Source organism: Artibeus jamaicensis, unplaced genomic scaffold (genome assembly GCF_021234435.1).
Source record: "Artibeus jamaicensis isolate MK-2021 breed Jamaican fruit bat unplaced genomic scaffold, CSHL_Jam_final scaffold_1031, whole genome shotgun sequence".
Taxonomy (NCBI): domain Eukaryota; kingdom Metazoa; phylum Chordata; class Mammalia; order Chiroptera; family Phyllostomidae; genus Artibeus; species Artibeus jamaicensis.
This window is the reverse complement of record NW_026522026.1, coordinates 828718-849979: the sequence shown is the minus strand read 5'-3', so window position 1 is coordinate 849979 and position 21262 is coordinate 828718. Positions and strand designations below refer to the sequence as shown.

Genomic DNA, 21262 nt, shown 5'->3' with positions numbered 1-21262 from the left:
GTGTTTGCCATCTGTGGTCTGGGTTATAAATTTAAACCAGATGAAATTCTACCTTTTAGGCTGAGAAACTGGAGTATCACCATTAATGATAACTTTTATCACTGTCATTTCTTACTCTCAGACATACTAAAATTAAATATTAAACACCATAATTACTAGCTCTGTATTAAAGTAGCTTGAGGATGATTTACATTCTTTGTTTTCACTGTATATTTTAGGTGATCAAAAATAATTTGCATATTGAAATTAAATTGGTAGCTCTTGTGGGAGAGAATAAATCATAAGGTGGTTGTGAAGAAATCAGAAAACTCCCTTCCATTGATGGGTGTCCACCCCCATGACTGCCGCGCCACTTGCTTCCAAAGAAGGCCCTAGAAGCTGGTGTCATCCTAGGGTGCTGGGGTCATATAGTTCCTGAAAGGGTCTGCCTTTCTTTCATCCCCCCAAAAGAAAAAGACAGTTTTCAAAATGTGTTTTAATACATGTATCTTCTATATCCAAGGTGACATAATGTTACATTTCAAAGACAAATCATCCATTTAATTATTCTTTTTCAGAAGTCAGCACTCGCTAGGAAGAATGCACTTGTTGAAATTTCAAGAAGGTTTTTAGTTAACTAAGAATTAATATCTTCTGATATTCTCTAGTGTGTCTCAATGTTTTCCAAAATATGACCAATGAAAAAAGCACCCCATTTAAGGTCATTTAGATTAAAAAATTCAGCTTACTGAATTCCTGTAAGAAAAGAAAACATATTATTAAATAAGGTAAAAAACATTGAATTTAAACATTTTTATTTGACATCAAAATTTCTTTTCTAGGAGCAAGAGTATCAATATCAAATTGTTCTTTTGTTGTCTCCAAAGACATTTGGTTTTAGACATCCACACTTGTTAAACTATTATCTTTGTTGTTAGTGCTAGAAGAGCTTATTTTTGCAGCATTTGTTAAGTTCCACCAGTGGAGAATGGTGCATGGGGTCACCTTGGTGCTAATTCCAGTGTGCTACCTGCAGCTGCTTGTTAACATTAAGTTAGGGAGGTTCTGAGGCTTAGTTGAGTAGGAAAGAGTATCGTGAGTCACTGCACCTACTGTGGGTCTGTGTGTGTTTGAGATGGGAAAAGGAGAGAGCAGTTTGTTTACGAATATTTTCAGTTCTGACCTAAAATGAAAAGTATGTTATACAAGCAATTAAATGTCTTCTTTCTGGGTTGAGCCAATAGGGCTGGTGACCCAGTAAATATATTCCCTCCCATTGCTGCAGCCCACTCTAAGTAAAGGGGCTCCCTGACTTTATTGAGATCTGTATTTCTCAAGATAAAGAAGTCTTCAGTCCCACCCAGCAGCTGACTTTGCTGACCTAGAGGTACTTTCCTAGCTGGGCAAACTTACCATTTGGGGACCCTGTGGTGGTTCCCTCAGGAACATGCACCCCCTTCTGGATGCCTGCAGGGGTGGTCACTTCAAAGTCGTCATCAGTGTCTGTGCCACCAGGGGTCAGGAAGGGGCTATTGGTTCCCTGGATGGAGGGATTTGTTCCTGCTTGTCCTGCAGGGAGGATTCTGTTCTGGACATCCGGATTAGCCTGGCTGCTGGGTAGGATAGCTCCGGGGAGCAAGGGCTGGAAGATGAAGCCTGTGAAGACGTGCGAGCCTAGTGGCTGGAGTGAGGAAAGGAAACAGAAAACAGAGTTTAAAGGAATACATTTCAAAGGCCAGTCAACCAGCCTTTCTTCTCTGAGGGGAGCAGGTTGGGTAGGAATGGCAGGATGGAGAAGGTAGAGTGAGAGTAGATAATAAAGATGGGGTATTCCTCATCTTTAGGAAATTCCTCCCTCCCTGAGCCGAGCCTGATGCTGGTTTCACAACTGGGGTGCCTTGCTGTGCTCTGTTTTCAGAAAGGGAAAGGGAAAGCCACCATCAAGCCAGTCGCAGGAAAAGGAAGAATGCATCCTTTGATCATATCAGGTGTAGTTACAGGTAGAACTCGCACAGAAAATTCCTACAATTACAACGCTATATCTCTGTTATTGACTTAAGTCATAGTCTTTTTTGCTTTTGCCCATAATTTTTAAAAAAGTAATGTAGGAGACTAAAAATTAATGGGCAAAATTATTTCAAGTAGATTACTCAATCCTTATCTCATGGTTTGCATCCCTTCATGGTTCTTTTGATGTGTTTTTCAAAGGCACTGGAATATTCAGTCAGAAATCTTTCTTTTAGCAATTTTAATGATTTGCACACTGGTATGAATGCTGTTACTGCCATATTTTTTCCTTTTTGAGAAAAAATTACTGTTAGAAATTCCCCCTAAGAAGAAATACTTTTGTACTGGCTGGTTTTGGAAAGAGTTCAGACAGAAACCAGTTCTCTGGGCCTTCCCAGTTCTGATGGAATAAAAGCGTCAAGAGCTCATAGTCAAAGGACAGGTCAGTTTCCTTGAACATTATTCTTAATTGTTAGTTTTCATTAAGAACTCCCTAAGGAACTTGTTAAAAAGGCAAGTTCCTAGGCTCCACTGTTAGAGAAGCTGTGATTGAGTAGGTCGAGGGCAGGACCCAGAAATCTGCATTTTAACCAGCATTCCAAGTTGTCCTGATTTGGTGGTCCAGGACTAAAGTTTGGGCAGAACTGTTAGTGAAGCCAGAATTAAACTTACGCTGGATGAGAGACAGGAGTAGAGTATAGAAGTTTTCCAACTGGGGGTCACGACATTCACAGGTTTGGAATAAAGCAGGTGGGTTGTGCATGTCATTACAAATCAGAAAAAAAGTGTAGACTCTATAGAATATATATTACATGTGTATCCTGTATAAGTGTAAATGTAGTTTTATGACATGTGTGTGTGAATTGCACAAAAAATGTAGCTGTTACTGTGGGTTTTACCAAAAAATGTTTGAAAAGCACTGGCATAGCAGACAGAAATATGACTTTGATCTTTTTAAAAAAATACATTAAAAATCCTCATCTGAGGATGTTTATTAATTTTTCTAGAGACAGAGTGAAAAAGAGACAGAGAAATATCAATGCAAGAGAGAAACACGGATCGAGCGCCTCCCACACGAGCCCTGACTGGGTTTGAACCAGCTACGTTTTGGTGTGTGGGCCGACGTCCAACCAGCTGACTCACTTGGCCGCAGTAGCTTTCAGTCTGTTTTTGATCTTGAGATTTAATTTGCTTAAACTCTCTGAGTCTCAGTTTCTTTATCTATCAAGTTGGGTTAAAAATTTCTACTTTATAATTTGGTGAGGATTAAAGGCAATGAAGGTAATAAACCTACTATGGTGCTTGTTGTATAGAAGTGGCTCAGAAACTGGTAGACACAGGTGTTCATGTGTCCATGCTGGCAAACAGCCCCATTATTTTACTGATGGACAGTCCAGCAAATCTCTACCTTTTCATAATAGAAAAATTAAATAAACACTGCCTTCCTAGATATTGCCTCAACTGTTAATATCGATGTCATATTTAGATATCACATCGATTATGGGAAATGCACAGAAGGGCCTAGGAATGATAATATGAATATTATTTGTGTTAAGCCCTTTAGTTATTTGCGTGTAGAGGGAGGGGACCGTTCATCATTCTACAACACTAGAAGATATATTTTCCTATGAAAATTAAAATTTTAAGTCAAATATATTATCCTTCCTGCAATAAATATCAATATATATTATTGTACTTCTGCATGCATTTCAATAATTTATAATCCTAGATTTTAATCAACATAAAGTAAAAAAATATGCGCTGGTTTTCTGGATAGAATCAAATCTGACACCAATATATGAGAAACAAAAGTTAAGTCAGGTTAGTGGAGATGTAGCTGGAGAGTGATGATAGAGGTCCCTTCTGGAATAATGCGAAGAGCTATAAAATTGTTCAATTTATTGAAGTAGATACCAACTTTGGGGTTTGTGGTCAAAGAAACTATGGATATGAGGACAGGAAACAGCATTGTGTTAGCACTGAAAAGAATTGTAAGTATTAGGAATTAAAATTATTTTTACCAATTCCTCTGAGCTTAGGATGGTTCCCTAAAAGAAAAATAATAGCATGAATTATTACACAGATAGTAATATATGCATGGCAAGATGTTCATAACATAACTTAAAACGTTAAAAAAGTTTTTAAAATTATACAAAGAGAATTTTAAAGTTTTTAAAAAGATTTTACTTATTTATTTTTAGAGGGGAAGGGAAGGAGAGAGAGAGAGAGAAATGTCAATGCATGGTTGCCTCTTGTGCATCCCCTGCTGGGAACTGGCCTGCAACCCAGGCATGTGCCCTGACTGGGAATCAAACTGCAATCCTTTGGTTTGCAGGCCCATGCTCAATCCACTGAACTACACCAGCCAGGGGAGATTTTTAAGTTTTTAACAAAATTTTAAAACTATTTTGTGACTTGCATCACAAAACTTGTCAGCACATGATGTTGGACTGCTAGCATTATCTGATCTGAGATCTTCTATATTTTAAAATTTATGTATTGCCTGTTATTAGGTAATAGATGTACATTGTAATAAATTTGAAAAAGGCAAAAAGCAATAACAAATATCTAATCCTGTCAAGCAGAGTTTGATGTATTTCTTTCCAAATGTTTTTCACACATTTATTTTTTACATAATAGAAGTCATGTCATTTATACAATTTGTGTCTTATCATTCAATACTATACAACAATCATTTAACCATATAACTGACATACTTTAATAGACTTTTGAATGATCAGAAAGTATTTGCTTTTTTGTTGCAGTTTACTTATGTTCTTTTCTGTAAAATTTAAATTGAACCCAATATTCTTCTGTAGCACAAATATTATTTTGATTAATACATTTCTAAGTAAACCTTTACTGTATTTCAGATTATTTCCTTGCGTTGTATTCCCAGATGTGGAATTAAGAGTTGATAAGAATTTTATATTTGGTTCTGCTTTTACAAGTAAAAGCCGCCACCTGATACTCATATTTAATTTTGACTCTTGGTAATTTTACCAGTGATCTCAAGAATCATCTTTGACAAAAGAAAATGAGGAGAGAGATAAGGAAGTGTTTGTATTACTTTTAGGAAAAAGATATGTATTTAACAAATAAGTTTGAAATTAATAAATAAATCCCCAAGTCATTACTTATTAGATCAATCCCATTATTTTTCTTGACAATGTGGTTTGAAGGGCTGACTGATTGCCTCATGTGTGACATTTACTGTGTGATTATAACAGAATTACCGAATCTCCACTTGCTCATTTTCAAGTTGGAAATAAAAATATTGTCTGTAAAAGGTTGCTTCGAAGATTAAATGAGGTAGTACATAATAAATAATAAAATACTTATAATAGTGCTTGGCACATAGCAAGGACTCAGTAAGTGTTCCCATTATTATCAGTGTCCATACAATGCCAAGGAAGTAGGAAACTTGGCAACTATCTGGTGAATTGAAGCAAGATTAAATATTTCACATTAAGATGTTTAAAACAAAAATCATCATACAAATAATCTTACCTGGGCTCCAAGTTGCGCTACAATAAGTGGTAACATCTGAAAAAAATGGAAAAGTTCAGGAAAAATATGTTCAATGTTCTGATGGATGGTGTAAATATCAAGATTTGCTTAAAAACATAATATTTGTTAAACACCTGTTTGTTACTAATGTATCATTCATAATCATAGATACAGAGTCATAGACCTGGATAGGAATCAGCACTCATCCAATCTGTAAAAAGATTAGATGCAGAGAGATTTGGAAACCAGCACAAGGCAGCACAATCGAGAAGGTAGAAGTTAGTAAATTGGATGATCCAAAAATAATTTTGGTCTTAAGCTACCTCCAAACTGAATATTATTCCAAGAAATAATAATGTAAAGTGTGATAAAGATGCATGTTTATTTTATGTTACTTCAGAAGATACATTAAAAAGCAGTAAATCTTTTAAAATACAGAAGTTTGAAAGTGAGCCACAGAATGGTTAAGTAACTTGGCCAACATTACACATATAATAAGGGGAGAGCTGAGATTTGACCAGCTGTGTGATTAGAATTCACTCAACCATGCCGGCCTTGCTTTAATAAATGAGAGGTTTGGACAGGTGGCCAAGTTCCTGGTAGAGGACCCTGGAAAGGCAGGGTCAGAAGGACTGGAGCTACAGAGAAGGTCAGGCATGGAGACCTTTGGCGATGGAATAGCCTAGAGGCATTGAGGAAACTCCACTGAGAATGGGGATTGATTTATGTTATCGCCTGTTGCAGGGTGTGCAATGTTAAACCCTCTCTTCTACTGACCTTTAATAACATCTACAGTGACCACTAATGCATATGACTGGAGTGGATATTCTTTGGTGAATATGAAGATGTACTAAGTCTGACTTCAAGGTTAGAGCAGGGCAGTAATTGAACTGAAGTTGGGCAGTTGGCGTAATAATTATACCAAGATCACATGTTAAAGGAATTCTCATTTTATTAGCCTCTCTTGAGTCCATTTCAGAGGATCACTTTTATTATTGGGGTATAAATAAGCAGCAAATATGTTGAGTGAAGGATTTAATATATCTGTAAGTAATAAATATAAGTATACATCTCAATATTTTTAAAAAAGTATAAAAATTCATTACATGACAGAATTTCACAAATATAAATTAATGAAGCAGTATAGAGTGTCTTGTGTTGTTATTTTGGACAAAGGTATGAACAAAGTATTAGTTGCATATAATGTGAAATTTAAATTGAGCAGCTTAAAATTATTTTGTCAGTTAAAGTCAGTTTTGAATGTAATTACTAATGAACACAAGCCTACTCTTACTGAAACCTGGAGGTGTCCACAGTGGGAAGAGGGTGGTTAGGATGCATCGGTCCACTGCTACATTCGTGCTTCTTAGTCTGGGAATGTGTTTTCAAAGTCTTATATTTTTGTATGTCTTTGGACCTACAAATTATTTTCCTAAGAACTGGTCCTAAGGAAGTAATCATTGACATGGGCAAAAACTTAGTTACTAGGATGTTTACTGTAGCATAATTTGTAGAAGCAAATTTTGACCGCCCCCCTCAATTTTGCAATATAATGGAATACTAAACAAATGGAATCACTGAAAACAATGTTGTAAGTGAATATTTCAAAACAAAGACTAATCGACATTTATAAAGGGAAAATATTGTGGAATATTATTGGAATATTGTGGAATAGATATTGGAAGAACATATTTTATTAAAATATGTGCTTAACATATCACAGAAAAAAAGATAGGGAGGACATATCCTAGAATGCTAATGGTGTTTAATCCTGGCTATTATGATTATATTGCCCCCTAATGTTAAACTGAATTCTGTGGGTGTTTTTTTTTTGCTCACCTGTATTTTTAGAGTTACCTATATTACCATATATAATATATGTAATAAACAATAAAACTTCTACAAAAAATTTATTCCATTATGTGAAGCCAAGATAACTTGTTATGGAGAATAAATTATCCATATTGACTTAGTCCAATCATGAAGGGATCTTTATATTGCTCTCAAGAACCTAATAATCTACTTAAGGAAGTTTCAAGAAAAGGTAAAAATTAGGGCTTTGTCCATAATTAAAATTCAAACACTCCCCTAAGTGTTTGATGCCCTAAGCATATCCTTTGTATCTTACTGTGAGAGGGTTTTCTAGGGTTTTTTCCTGAAAAATGATGGTGGAAAATAGGAAAGATCTAGAAAGTACTTGGTGACTTTCAAAGGGACCCGATAAATGAGTCCAAAAGAGAAAGATTTGCTGGATTTAAATTTTATTCACCTCTTAACTTTAATTTGGGATGATTCTGGCCGCCCAGAAAGCCTTCAACAGAAAACACAACTCGCTGTTTGACTGGGGTGGTGAACGCCCCACACAGTGTACAGACAATGTGTTATAGGGTTTTGCACCTGAAGCCTGTAGAGTTTATTGATGTGTGTCACCCCAATGAATTCAATATAATGGAAAAAATGATACAAAAAAGAAAACACACCATACTAGAGAAGAACCCTGCTACTTCTCAGTTTCCCCCCTTATACTTTTGAGCCTTCAGCCTTCCCCAGCTCTTCACATTTTTCTACTACCCATGGCAAATGTAGCCTGGAGAGGTTATGGGGCAGCACACTCAGTTTTCTGGGTGTGTTCTCATAGATTTTCAACCAAATTGTCAAAGACTGATCCATGTTCTGTAGGGCATTGCTTTGCGAATTATCTGGGTAGAATGTTTACAAACCTTGAAGAAGTTCTTTCCTCCCCTTTAGACTTCCATCTGAGAGAAAATGCTCCCCAATGGTAAAGTGAGGTCCCCTTGTTGAACTTACTTGTGGCTGCAGCTGCTGCTGGACGTTTAACGCCCCCAGGGCCAGTGGGAGGGTCTGGGCAGCAGGTGCCACCCCTGCGGGGGGATTTAGCTGTAAGGCAAAGATTTTCATTGTGTTGTTTCAGTTTGAACATTCAGGAAGCTATCGTGTATTTGTTGAATGTAAAACATGTTTCAGTAAAAATTTTGCTATGCAAATGTGAAATATACTATATTTCATTTGGAATAAGTTACAGAGATAAGAGTTCACAGACTACCAGCACAACCATATGTTCTAACTTTTTTCCATGTTAAATTTTTCTTTGGCATTTAACTCATTCTTTTTGAGGACTACTTAGGATTTCATCCTGGCTTATTGCTTTTGGCCATAACAGCAACAACTCTTGGAGTTTTTCTGATGGTTTTCTTATGAAGAAAGGATTCTTCATAGGAACAAAGTATCTATTTTGCATATAATCTATTAGTAATGCATTGTATACATCTGATCACTGGATCCAGATTTAAGCAGGAAATCCACTTTAGTCAGGAAAGGAACTTAAATTATATATACAGTTTAAATGACTGTACCAACATTCCATAAAAAATGAAAATCTTTCCGTCCCTTCTGGCCCGCTCTCGTTGTGGTGGAGATGGTGGTTGTGTGGTGTGGTGGGTGTGTAGCTGTTGTGGGGCAGAGAGGAAGGTCTGGTTAAGAAATGGGGAGAGGAACTTGGATAAGAGGTGAGAAAACTAAAAAGTAAAGATTTAAGAATTATAATTCTTTTAGAGGTTATTTTGCTCAGAAAAAATTCAAGATGTGTTGAATAGCATCTAGTTCTCTGACTTCCCTGTCGTCTCTTTTTCAACTGATTTACCATGAATATGTGTGTATGTGTACATTTGTAGATACACACTCACACACACACTCAGTGTTAGGTATTATATATACTCAACAATGGATATTAAAATGATATAAAAGTACTTACCAGCTGCAGATCTGACCCCAGTGTGAGCATCTGTGTCAATGGTATTAGACTTAAAGGATGGAAGACCTGCAGGGCATTGAAATTGATGAGATAAGAGGTGGTCTGTTTTTACTAACGTGTCAGTTGTGTAAATCCTCAAGTAACTTGTACTCCCATCGGAGGTGGATTTGCCATGAAGGTAAATGAAGGCGAAGCTTCAGGGCCTCTCCCTGGTATTGCCTCCTTCTTTGGTCTTAGAGGCACCCTAGCAGTCTATCCAGTTTACGGTATTTGTCAGCTTAAAAATGTGTATTTCTTATTTCTCATCTCCTTGTGAATTATCCACTTTAGTACTTAATTTTACATATCTAATTTTGTATTCTTTTTCTTAAAGAGTATCCCTGAATTACATAAGCTTCAGTTTCCCTAAAGAGAGAGATAGGTTTATGACTTGAGTATTCTATAATATCCATAGATTTAAAAAAGAACTTTAGACTCTGTTATCTGATTGTTTCACAAAGTCTAGATGAAGTGAGGTGGGACTTTTAGAACAGAGAGGATGGGTTGGAGTCTGAAGAAGGGTAGTAGTTAAGAGACAAAGTAGTTTTCAAAAGCATTTAAATATGCTTTGAAGAAATAGACACTACAGTGACACATTAGCTCACTACTAGCAATGGAACTTGAAGAAATCTGCAGTTTTTTTTTTTAAGAATTGTTTTTTAAAGATTTTACTTATTTATCTCTAGAGGGGAAGGAAAGGAGAGAAGGAGAGAAATATCAATGTATGGTTGCCTCTCGTGGGTCCCTGCTGGGAACTGACCTGCAACCCAGGCATGTGCCCTGACTGGGAATCGAACTCTGATCCTTTGGTTCACAGGCTCACACTCACTCCACTGAGCTACACCAGCCAGGGCTGCAGTTATTTTTATATATTACCTCTTAATCCTTGTTAGTTCTGGCAAATACCACAGTGACATGTCACAGTATCACAAGGGCATAGAAACCCAAACTTTATCTACGGGTGTACCTGTTGCTTTTCAAAGTTTACTGGATTTGGTGGCTAAGACAAGTTATTATTCAGACAATGAGGATGCTTTGTTTTCCTGGCTCAACTTTTAAAAAAAAGTGTGTGGTTTCTGTTTTGCTTTTTTCCCAAAAGGAAAGCCTCTCTCATTCAGTCATGTGACACTGTGCAAGTCTTGCTTTTAAATCCACGTGTCCTTCGCTGGTCTGCAAATGTTCTTCTTGGAGGACTCTTACCTGATTTGGTTGCTGTTGGTTCAGTAGGGTTGTCTGATCTGGAACCAGCTGAGCTGGGGGAAGTCCCAAAGCAGGGGCGAGCTGCATCTGTGATGACAAATATTTGAAGAGTCAGGGATGTGTTTGAAGTTTTGTATCCATATATTCCCAGGATGTAACAATTTGTCCCAAGTACAGATATGTCTGCCTTTAGGCTCTCTGTGTTTGGAGTTTTAATTTCCTGGAACATTTTATGCATAACAGGAGATGGAACTGTAGAGTGGGAAAATGTCAGCCTAGGCGGTGAGTGGTGCGGGGAGGGAGGCAGAGAGGGAGAGGGCACATGGACTTCTAGCTTCCCATTTCTTTTCTGTGACTGCCTTCTTCTTTTTTCGGGGCATGAAAGACAGTCTGCACTTAGCTCTTTACACATGTGCTTTTCTGCCGTGCTTGAAGGTACACTGCCACGATTCCTAGTGTGTTTTCACAATGCATTCTGCTTTTGACCTGTGCCTGACAAGGCACTTTCTGTAATGGAAGTGAAGTTCCTTTTCTGGCCAGAGTATTTTCCTAGTATATTAAGAACCACTGAATTTAAGGGGTAAAAATGTGCATGTGATTTCTATGCTATATTTGTATGCTTTTGTTTAACGTAAGGAAACTGAGGCTCAGACGAGCAGAGTGACCTGCCCAAGGTGACAGGGTGAGTGGCAGAGCCAGTACTAGGACCCTGCAAGTGCTCTTGGTCCTTGAAGAAAGGAGTCCTTCTCTTGGCTTCTCTCAGCCCTCCCTCTGCATTCAGGTGGAACTCCCTGGCCAGGTTGACCCCAGTTAGCCTTTGCTTCTGGCTGCACTTCAGAAGGCGGTGGGGTGGAGTGTGGCCTTTCAGAATGTGTCCTTGGGCCACTTGGATATACCCTGGAGCTGCCACTAATTCCTGGTTTCACTTTGGAATTTCCCCCTCAGTTATAAGAGGTAAGACAGGCATTAACCATTCTTAGGGGTTCCTATAAGCTTTAAGACATGTAAGTATACATTCTGCAAATTTCTTTTCATCCCTTATAATCTATTGTCAACATGGTAGCCAGAGCAGTCCTTTGAGAACAGCAGTCTGCTCCTTTCACTTCTCTGCTCAACCCCTGTGTTGACTTCTATTCTCACTCAGAGTAAAAGCCAGCGACCCTACAGTGGCCGATGAGGCCCTCGTGCCTGGGCCCCAGTGCTGTCTCTGTGACAGCGAAGGCTCAGCCCTGCCTCAGAGCCTCACTGTGCCTCTTCCCTCTGTCTCGGAAGCTCTTTCCTCACTCATTGACTCACTCCCTCACTTGCTTCAAGTCTTTGCTTGAGTTCATTTCTTACTGAGGCTCACTGTCCTGAATATGCAACCAGCCCCATCTCCAATTCCTAAACAGACCTACTGAAAACATGTGTTGAGCTATTTTAAATGTCCACATTTGCAAATTGATTCATTTTGATGCCTTTATGATAATTCAACAAATTAACTTACAGATCATAAAAAGTCACATCTATGTGTCCTGATTTTTTGGCTGATAAATACCACTACTATATCTAATAGATATCTCAGTGCCGCCCGCCGCCCCACCCCCACACCCGGGCATCACGTCTCTCTAGCCGCTCTCGTGTTATTGGTTATTAGCAGTCGACACTGACCTGCATGTTCTCCTCAGTCTGCATTGAATGGAAGCTGTGTTCCTGGAAATTTTATTTCTCTTCAGTTTTTACGAAGTGTATAGTAACTTAAATACATGAAAGATACTGTTTAGGAGAACCTTTTGGTAAATTTATTTGAAGTGAAAAATTAATATTTTACCAAAAAATTAACTTCCTAATTTACCTTGTTTAGAAATTGAATTTGTGGATCACTTCCGCCAAGATGGAGGCGTAGGTGGAAGCACTGCCCCTTCTCACACAACCAAGTTTAAAAACAACAAAGTTTTAGCAACAAAAACATAGTCAAACCACAGAAAATTGAACTATATGGAAGTCTGACAACAACGAACTCTTTGGCCAAACCAGTAAGAGGGGCAGAGCCAGCAGCAGAGTGAGGTTGGGCAGAAAAGATCCACCAGACCAACCCAGGTGCACGACCCAAGTGTGCCAGCAGCCATGGGGAGATCCCAGGTGTGGAGAAGTGGGCAGACCCACTGAGGGCACAAGGCGGTGGACCCACTGAGGGCTGACCACGGTCACACATTCTCACGCAGATAAACTGGTGAAGGAGCGAGCAGTGAGACGGACCTCACAGGCCCCAGTGGTGGGAAGTGGCAGAGGGGACAGCTATTGTCCCTCTCTGACCCCACCCCCACATACAGCCTCACAAACCAGTGACCTGGGTGGCCCTGCCCTTGTGAACACTTAAGGCTCCACTCCTCATACCTAACAGGCACAAACAGATCAAAACATGGCTCAAGGACAACTCAGAGCCCCAGAGCCCATAACTCTAAGCGACCAAGAAATAGCCAAACTTTTAGATGCACAGTTCAAAACACTGGTGATCAGGATGCTCACAGAACTGGTTGATTTTAGTCACAAATTAGAGGAACATATGAAGGCTAAACTAATTGAAATGAAGGAAAATGCACAGGAAACCAATAATAATGGAAAGGAAACTGGGACTCAAATCAAAGGAGTGGACCAGAAAGAGGAAAAAAATGACCAAACAGAAAAGGATGAAGAAACAAGAATTCAAAAAAAACGAGGAGAGGCTTAGGAACCTTCAGGACATCTTTAAACATTCCAACATGCAAATTATAGGGGTACCAGAAGGGGAAGAGGAACAGCCACCAGTGGAAAACTTATTTGAACAAACAATAAAGAAGAACTTCCCCAATCTGGCAAAGGAAAGAGACTTCCAGGAAATCCAGGAAGCTCAGAGAGTCCCAAAGAAGTTGGACCCAAGAAGAAACACACCAAGGCACATCATCATTATATTAGGCAAGAGTAAAATGAAGGAGAGAATCCTGGAAGCAGCAAGAGGTAAAGGGACAGTCACCTACAAAGGAGTTCCCATCAGACTGTCAGCTGATTTCTCAAAAGAGACCTTACAGGCAAGAAGGGGCTGGAAAGAGGTATTCCAAGTCATGAAATCCAAAGACCTACAACCAAGATTGCTCTATCTAGCAAAGTTTTCATTTAGAATGGAAGGACAGATAAAGTGCTTCTCAGATAAGATCAAATTCAAGGAGTTCATCATCACCAAGCCCTTATTATATGAAATGTTAAAGGGACTTACCTAAGAAAAAGAAGATAAAAAAGATGAACAGTGAAAGGACAGCAAACTCACAGTTATTAACAACCACACCTAAAACAAAAGCAAACTAAGAGGACAGCTAGATCAGGAGCAGAACCATAGAAATGAAGATCACATGGAGGCTTAGCAACAGGGGAGTGGGAGAATGGAGAAAGGGGGAGAAGGTACAGAAAATAAGTAGCATAGACAGTAGATAGAAAATAGATAGGAGGGGAGCAAGAATAGTATGGGAAATATAGAATCTAAAGAACTTGAGACACGTGGTCATAAACTAAAGGGGCTAATGGTGGGGGAGGAGGTATGCAGGGTGGAGGGGAATGAAGGGGGGAAATAGAACAACTGTAATGGAATAATCAATAAAATATATTTTAAAAAAAGAAATTGAATTTGTACAAGATAACTTCTTTCAAGAACACATGTATTGTTTGGAACAAAATACAAAGGAGGTTTATTCATATCTGTTCTATTCTCTTTCTACAAGATCACCCTCTTCATCTCCTGACTAATCATAGTGATAATAGATCATTTAACAGTTCTTTTAGAAATCATTTATTACTTACTAGTACTGTGCTAGTGAACACCGTGGAGGACCATGCCCTTTTCCCCCCTCATCACTGTATTTTCAACTACTGGCACAGTGTCTGGTTTATAGAAGGTTTCCAGTAAACATTTGTTCATGGTACGGATGACTAGGAAAGTGTCAAGTGGGCTCAAAGCTCACCTAAAATGTCTTCTTGGTGCTCTGCTATTTCATAGCAGATGTATACTAATTAGTTTCTTATTGCCCACACTTAAGCATATGAAATAGTCAAAGGGAAGCCTACGTAGAGGCCCAGCCTATCTCCAGGTCTATAAAATATTGGAGGACATTGGAGTATATATTCAAATGCAACTGCTCAATTCTTTCAAAAACCTGTCCCATGTAAACATGTTTTGTGATGAAATATTCTAAGTCGAAAGTTACAAAAAAGTCTGTAATACTTCCTTACAATTGCATGATCTGATAGTCTTTTTAGAGTTTAGATAATCTAGCTGTTTTGTGCTTCCAATGAGAAAAATCAGAAAATATAGTTTATTTCTTTAGTTATGAGAAAATAATTAGTTGCCCCAAAACCTTAAATTCTTTTTGGGAAGTAAAATTGTATTACCCTCAAGTAGCTATAATCCAAGGTATTCTTTTTTTCTCCTTATTTCTACGTATGGCTCTGCCCAGATAGTAGAAGTTCTATCACAATATAGTGGATGCATTTAAAAAATGTAAGTACATTAAAATATGCACTAATACATTGTTAGTCTATTATCTGTCACCTTGGAAAATTAAAATTGAAAACTACCAGAATGAGTCACAGAACACAGCAGTTTTAGCAGAGGGCAGGAAGAGTGATAGTTCTGCAATTAAGATGCTGCTAAGGCTGGTTGGCACATAAAATAAACATACTGCACTTACTGGTAATGCCTGAGTTGATCCCAGAAGAAAAAACAATAAAATCATAGTCTTCATGATTCAAATTGCTACCTATAACAACAAAATAGTGTTACTTTTTCATCCATTTTTTCCTTTTGAGGGAAGATGATACTTAAAAAAAGAATGTTTTATTTGAAACATGATCAGTTAATGTTACCTTTCTCTCCACTAGGCAAAGGGCACAGGTGAAGCAGCCTCGGCAAGTCCAGCTGATTTCTCCAGTTCTTTCGGAGAAAATTTTACCCTTTGATGGGTTGTGAGTTTGTAGAAGGAATTTAAACTGAACACCAGGAGGTTGGCAACTGAAAGACCAATCAGGCAGGACTCAGCTGTTGAAATCATTTGGTTTCTTTAATTTCCCAACACTTCATTATGTGAGTTATTAGCTGCAGACATCATATTACCCAATGTCTACCATTTGAATAGAGGGTATTTCGGAAAGACATGTCTTGTGTAATTAAAAAGTATACAGACAATTAAAAACATTAAAATTCTTGTTTATCTTCATTTCCTTCCCAAATGACTCTCCAGAGGTACCTGTTTTATCATGTATATATGGACATATAAATCAAGCATCAAAATATAATTATATGTTAAAAAATGAGGTCTATTATGCACAGTGCTGTTCAAGTTACTTGGTTTACTTGACAAATCATGAATGACTTTATGTGTCTGTGCATATTGATTTATTTAACTCATTTAATGGTTACATTGTATTATATTACATTTCATTTTGGTGGATATTTAATCTATTTCCATTTATTTTATAAATAAAGAGGTGGTACAATGAATATTCTTATACTTTTTTTCACACATGTGGGAGTACTTCTGTAGGTTTTATTTCTAGAAGTACTGTATTGAAGAATATATATGTTTTAAAATTCAATAAACATGAGAGGAAATACACTGGTTAACAAGTAATTATATGCTTGATAAGTCACAATACTAAGAGAATACACAAGCATAAAGGGGAGTGTGGTTAACTTTGTTGGGGCCAGAAGGGTAGAGAAGGCTTATAGAAGAGTTGACACTTGAACTGGATTTTGAAGAATAAAATAATTCACTTAGAATTCAAGGAGAGCATCCAGGCAGACTAAGTATCTAGATGAGTGATTTTTTTTGTTCACTACTGAAACAAAATGGGGTGGGGGTAGCAGTGGAAGGTGGGGTTAGAGTGACATCTAATTTTAATCATCTTTAGTATTTTTGTTTGTTTCTATTGCTCATTTTGACTCTTCATCAGGTATTATTTTATATGACTCCTCCATTATTTTCCTGTGATATGTTTGCCTTGAGCTATATGGGGAGTTCCTGGGGTCTTGTCTTATACTTCTTCCATGTCTTCTATGTTGCAAACATTAGGAACATTATTATAGGAACATTCCATATCTTCTATGTTGCAACATTAACATTGCAGACCACCAGATGGTCTCTGCACACTGATGAATATGTTCTAGGGGTATACACTGCAGGGAGTTGAGGTGAAGAAAGACTTCAGAGAAGAGATGGAGCTTTAAGTGGATGTGGAGACTAAATGTGATTGACAGCACAAAAAACAGCATGGTAAAGGGGAGAATATTGAGGGGAGCAATGGAACATAGTGCTGAAGAATGTGGAAAGGAAGCAACTGGCTTTCATAGACATAATGATTCCTTCTTTTATTCAGTCAATTCATTCTTCCCACCCATCATTTAGCATTTACTCACTCTGTGTACTGTTAGCATTGTTTTGGTTCCTGGGAGTAAAATGATGAATGAAAAAGACAAAGATCCCTGCCCTCTTGGAACTTACATTATGGTAGGGAGAACATGAAATACTCAAGCCTCACTGTGTGGAAGGGAGCCTATGACTCCGGGAAGCCCACTTTCCTCTGGGCATTATTTTCAACCAAAGTGTAGGAGGAGGGGCTTGACTAATTTGTTTTTCTTTTTGGTTGATATAGAATTGAATTTCAGGCCATTGTTTCTGGGTGAGGAGACGTGTTCTATTGACAGCCTAGAGTACCGTGCCAGAGAATAGCTCATGTGAACTGAATCACTGTTTGTGACTGTTTGGGCTTCAGGTGACTCAGGGACAGATGGTGCATGGTTGCCTGTTGCAGACATGCTTTCAACCCCAAGCTGGAATGGACACGCCCTATCTTGGAAACTGACCAGGCAGTGCAGTATGACCAAAATAAACAAGGGAAATTAAGAAGACTGAGTAATTTCTTAGACAAGAAATTTTAAGTCTGAAAGCAGATAGCTTGTAATATAATTATGGAGTTGTGTCTAGAAGTAGGTACTATATACGGGAAAAATTCCTAAATTATTCTGTAACTAAGAGACATCAGCAAAAACAGTGAAGTGATTTATTTTTCTGAAATGACTTAGGATATCAGGGTTCATTAAAGAGTTATATGTACTATAGGTGACATCGCTTAGCCCTGCAGGTCTAGACATTTCTTGATCTTTCACATTGGTTTTAGTTTTAAGTTTCTTTTGGTTATGCACCCTTTTGAGAATCTGGTTGAGTCTATACATCATCTCCTCAGGAAAACACACATATGTCCATATATATAATGTATATTAGACAACTTCAGGGGTTTCACAGATTGTAGTAACATAAAACTCCAAATCAATGTTAAGAGTACACACTCATAGATTAAAAACTAAGCTTGGATGTAGGTGAAATTGGGAAAGAATGTCTTGCAAATGGCAACAAATGAGGATGCTAAGGAGAGAGATAAGAGATGCAGTACTAGTGAAAAGAATAAATGATTATAGTGTATGGATGATGGGTGATGGTTTAGATAAGGCTCTGGGATGCTGTTGGGAATATATGTAGTCTCAGTGTTAATGCAGTACCCACACTGCCAATTGGGTAAATACTTTTAGTTTTGTAGAGGTTATCAGGAAAATTTGTTGTTTCAAAGTCCCATGAAAGGTCAATATATGGTTTGGTGGTGCCGTAAGGAGAGTCTGTGTTTCGAAGTTAAATGCAGTCAGTGTAAGGTTGGGTGCCATTATGGGGAGAGGCTTTTGTTTCAAAGTAGTTGACATAGGTGCCAGCTTCAGGGCCGTTGTCATGTGGAGTGGTGTGTTTTACGGTTATAGCAGGTGTCAGTGTGTGAATTACAGCTGGAGCTGCAGATGTGGAGGTGGTGGTAGAAGACACTTTAGAAGTAGTGGTAACAGGGGCTGTGAAAGTTATAGTGGTGGTTTGTGTTTGAGGGTAAGAGTTTAAAAATGAAAATATCCAAATGTGGGATTGCATAGAGGGGCATGGAAGGAAAAATTAATTTTCATTATGTTTTTCCCAAATCTTGTTGATAAGTAGCTTTGAACAAAATTAGTGTGATCAGGTATTTTTGAGGTGGCTTTGGACAAGATATTGGACAAGATTGAGGTATAGGAACATTTTATCGGTAGCAACTTTTAGAAAATATTTTGATAGATGAGATTTTGATTGACCATATGATTTTCTATGAATTGTTTGAGAGCAAGTTCCTGATTGAATAGCTATTTTAAGAGGAGCTTTGGATGGAACAATTCTTGGCTTAATAGCTGCTGTTGGGTGATTATATGGAAAGGCAACACCAGATGAAACAAGGTTTTTTTTTTTTTGGTATATATTTTAGATGGGTTGGCTCTTCACTTATTACTTCTTTTTGTTAAAAAAAAGATTCTATTTATTTATCTTTAGAGGGGGAGGGAAGGGGGGAGGGAGAGAAATATCAATATATGGTTGCCTCTCATGTGTCCCCTGCTGGGAACTGGCCTGCAACCCAGGCATGTGACCTGACTGGGAATCGAACTGCCATCCTTTGGTTCACAGGTGATGCAAAATCCACTGAGCTATACAAGCCAGGGCGCTTATTACTTATTCTTGAATGGTGTTCTTAACTGAACACCTGTTTTCAGCTAGCTCTGGACAAGGAAGTCTCTTTCTGATAAGTTAGTTTTAGGTGAGTTTGATAGAGGTAGCTGTTTTTAGGAGAGTTTTGGGTGGTGCTGCTGTTCCAGTTTGTGGTAGCTCCTTGCTGAATAGCTTCTTTGGACAGGAGAGTACTTTGCAGATCATCTTTTCTGACGAATTTGTGTAGAGGCAGGTTCTAGCTGAGCAGTTGCTTTTGGGTGATCTTCGAACAAAGAAACCTTTTTTTTTGACAAGCTGACTTTACCTGAGTTTATGTAGCACTAGATCTTGAACAAACCACTGTTTGGGGATGAGTTTGGGATGAGGCAGTTCTTTGTTGATTAGTTGGTCCTTGATAAATTTGTGTCAAGCCAAATTTTGGCTGAACAATTATTTCCAGGTGAGTTTATGAGTGTTTGCTCCTCAGTGAGTTTTGAAAGAAATTAACTTGTTTTTTTTTATTCAGGTATAACTGATGTATAAGTTTAAGGTATATGACATATTGAGTTGATATGTATTACTGTTGTAATATTATTGTTGTAGTGTTACTACTATCACATCACAAAGTTACAAAGAATTTGAATTTAATCACACTTTTATTGAGATGAAGCTGCCTGAAAACAGGTGAATCAGGCTTTGTTCTTTAGTTCTAGCTTTTCTTTGCTGAGTATCACAGGATTGATTAGAAAGAATGATAAGCTTAAAAAAACCATCATTAAATTTTAGAAGAGAAATAAGTAGGTAAATTGATTATAGAGTTTTAATTTGGCCCTCAAAAGGAAGTATAGGCTAGCTCTCACTTGTCTATGTAGTTTAGATGTATGATTTTCTTGATCATAGTCCTCTGGTTAAGTACTCCAAACAAATTCCTAATTGCGTTTTTAAATCACCATGTGTCAAGGAGGTGCTGAAGCATGAATTGTTGACTTCTTGATCAACTGTCCAGGCTACATAGTTTATGTTAATTGGTGTGGGAACCTGTTGAAGCGGGGTGAGAGGAATTCTTGTCTTTTTGCATTTGGTCTTTTGTTTTAGTGGCTAGTTTTTCAGTGTGTCCCCACCCCCTTACCTAAGTCCAATTACATTCTAGTTTTAGCTAATTCATTATTGAAACACCTATCTATTAGGTATTTGCTACTTTTTCAGACACTATGCTAGACTGTGGGGGATTGAGCTAGTAGGTTGTTAATTTGCTATCTGAAATGTAAAATGAGAATAGTTGACACCTAAAATTCAGTCACTCTGAAGGCCAATGTCTTGAACTGTGGGTGGAGGTAGAAGTTGGTATAGGAGACTGAGAAGGAACGGCACCTCCAAGAAAAACTTGGGTGGTGTATACAAGGCAAAGTAACAGAGTTTTTAAAAAATGACCAAGTGATTAAATTGTAGTTGCTAAGAGGTTTAGTACAATAATGACTGAAATATGTCCATTTAAATTAGCAAAGGTAGGTCATTGGTGATGAGAGTACAATGGGAAGTGAATGGAAGGTTAAAAAGTGGACAATGAATGTTATCATGTTTGTAGACAACTCAGCCCTTTGAAAAATTCAGCTTCAAGCTGATGAAGGAATGAAAGAATAAACCTCAGAAGGCCCTGTAGGCATAAAGGTCCTGATGGGCAGAATGTTTTTGTATCTAGAATACAAATGGTGGGATTGCTCTTTGGGCGATTGTAGCAGGATTAAAGGAGCCGATATGAACACAAGAGGGTAGATTTGTAGATAAGGTGGCAGTAAATTGAAGAAGTCAATTTGATGGCTTCTGTTTACTTTGTGAACTGTTAGTCAAGTTTATTTACTAAGGAGGGGGCGTCAAGGAAAGGAGACTGAGATTCTAGGCTGGAGGATATACAGGTATGCTTTGTTTTATTGAGCTTGCTTGAGCCTCACAGGTGTTGCCTGTTTTACAAATTGAAGGCAAAACCCTACACCAGCAGAAACATCACAGCTCACTTTATTGCAGTACTCACTTTATTGTGTCGGTCTGGAACGGAACCTGCGTATTTCTGAGGTATGACTGAATAACAATTCTTTGGGGTGTGAGTGAGACTGTTACCAGGGCCTAATGATCTGGGGCAAGCATTTCTAGTAATTCCAGTTGTTCTGCTGTGTCACCGTCTCTAGTAATTCTTTGCATCTGGGTC

General features: G+C 38.1%; 1 protein-coding gene across 1 annotated transcript; it reads right to left on the bottom strand.

Annotated features, from left to right (window-relative positions):
- Positions 1-724: 724 nt before the first annotated feature.
- AMTN (amelotin) lies at positions 725-15258 on the bottom strand. The gene is made up of 8 exons (XM_037148614.2): positions 15205-15258; positions 10508-10594; positions 9269-9334; positions 8305-8394; positions 5497-5532; positions 4008-4034; positions 1393-1660; positions 725-735 (listed from the first exon to the last, which is right to left on the bottom strand). Exons 1-8 carry the CDS (start codon positions 15256-15258, stop codon positions 725-727), a joined length of 639 nt encoding a protein of 212 aa, XP_037004509.2.
- Positions 15259-21262: the final 6004 nt, after the last annotated feature.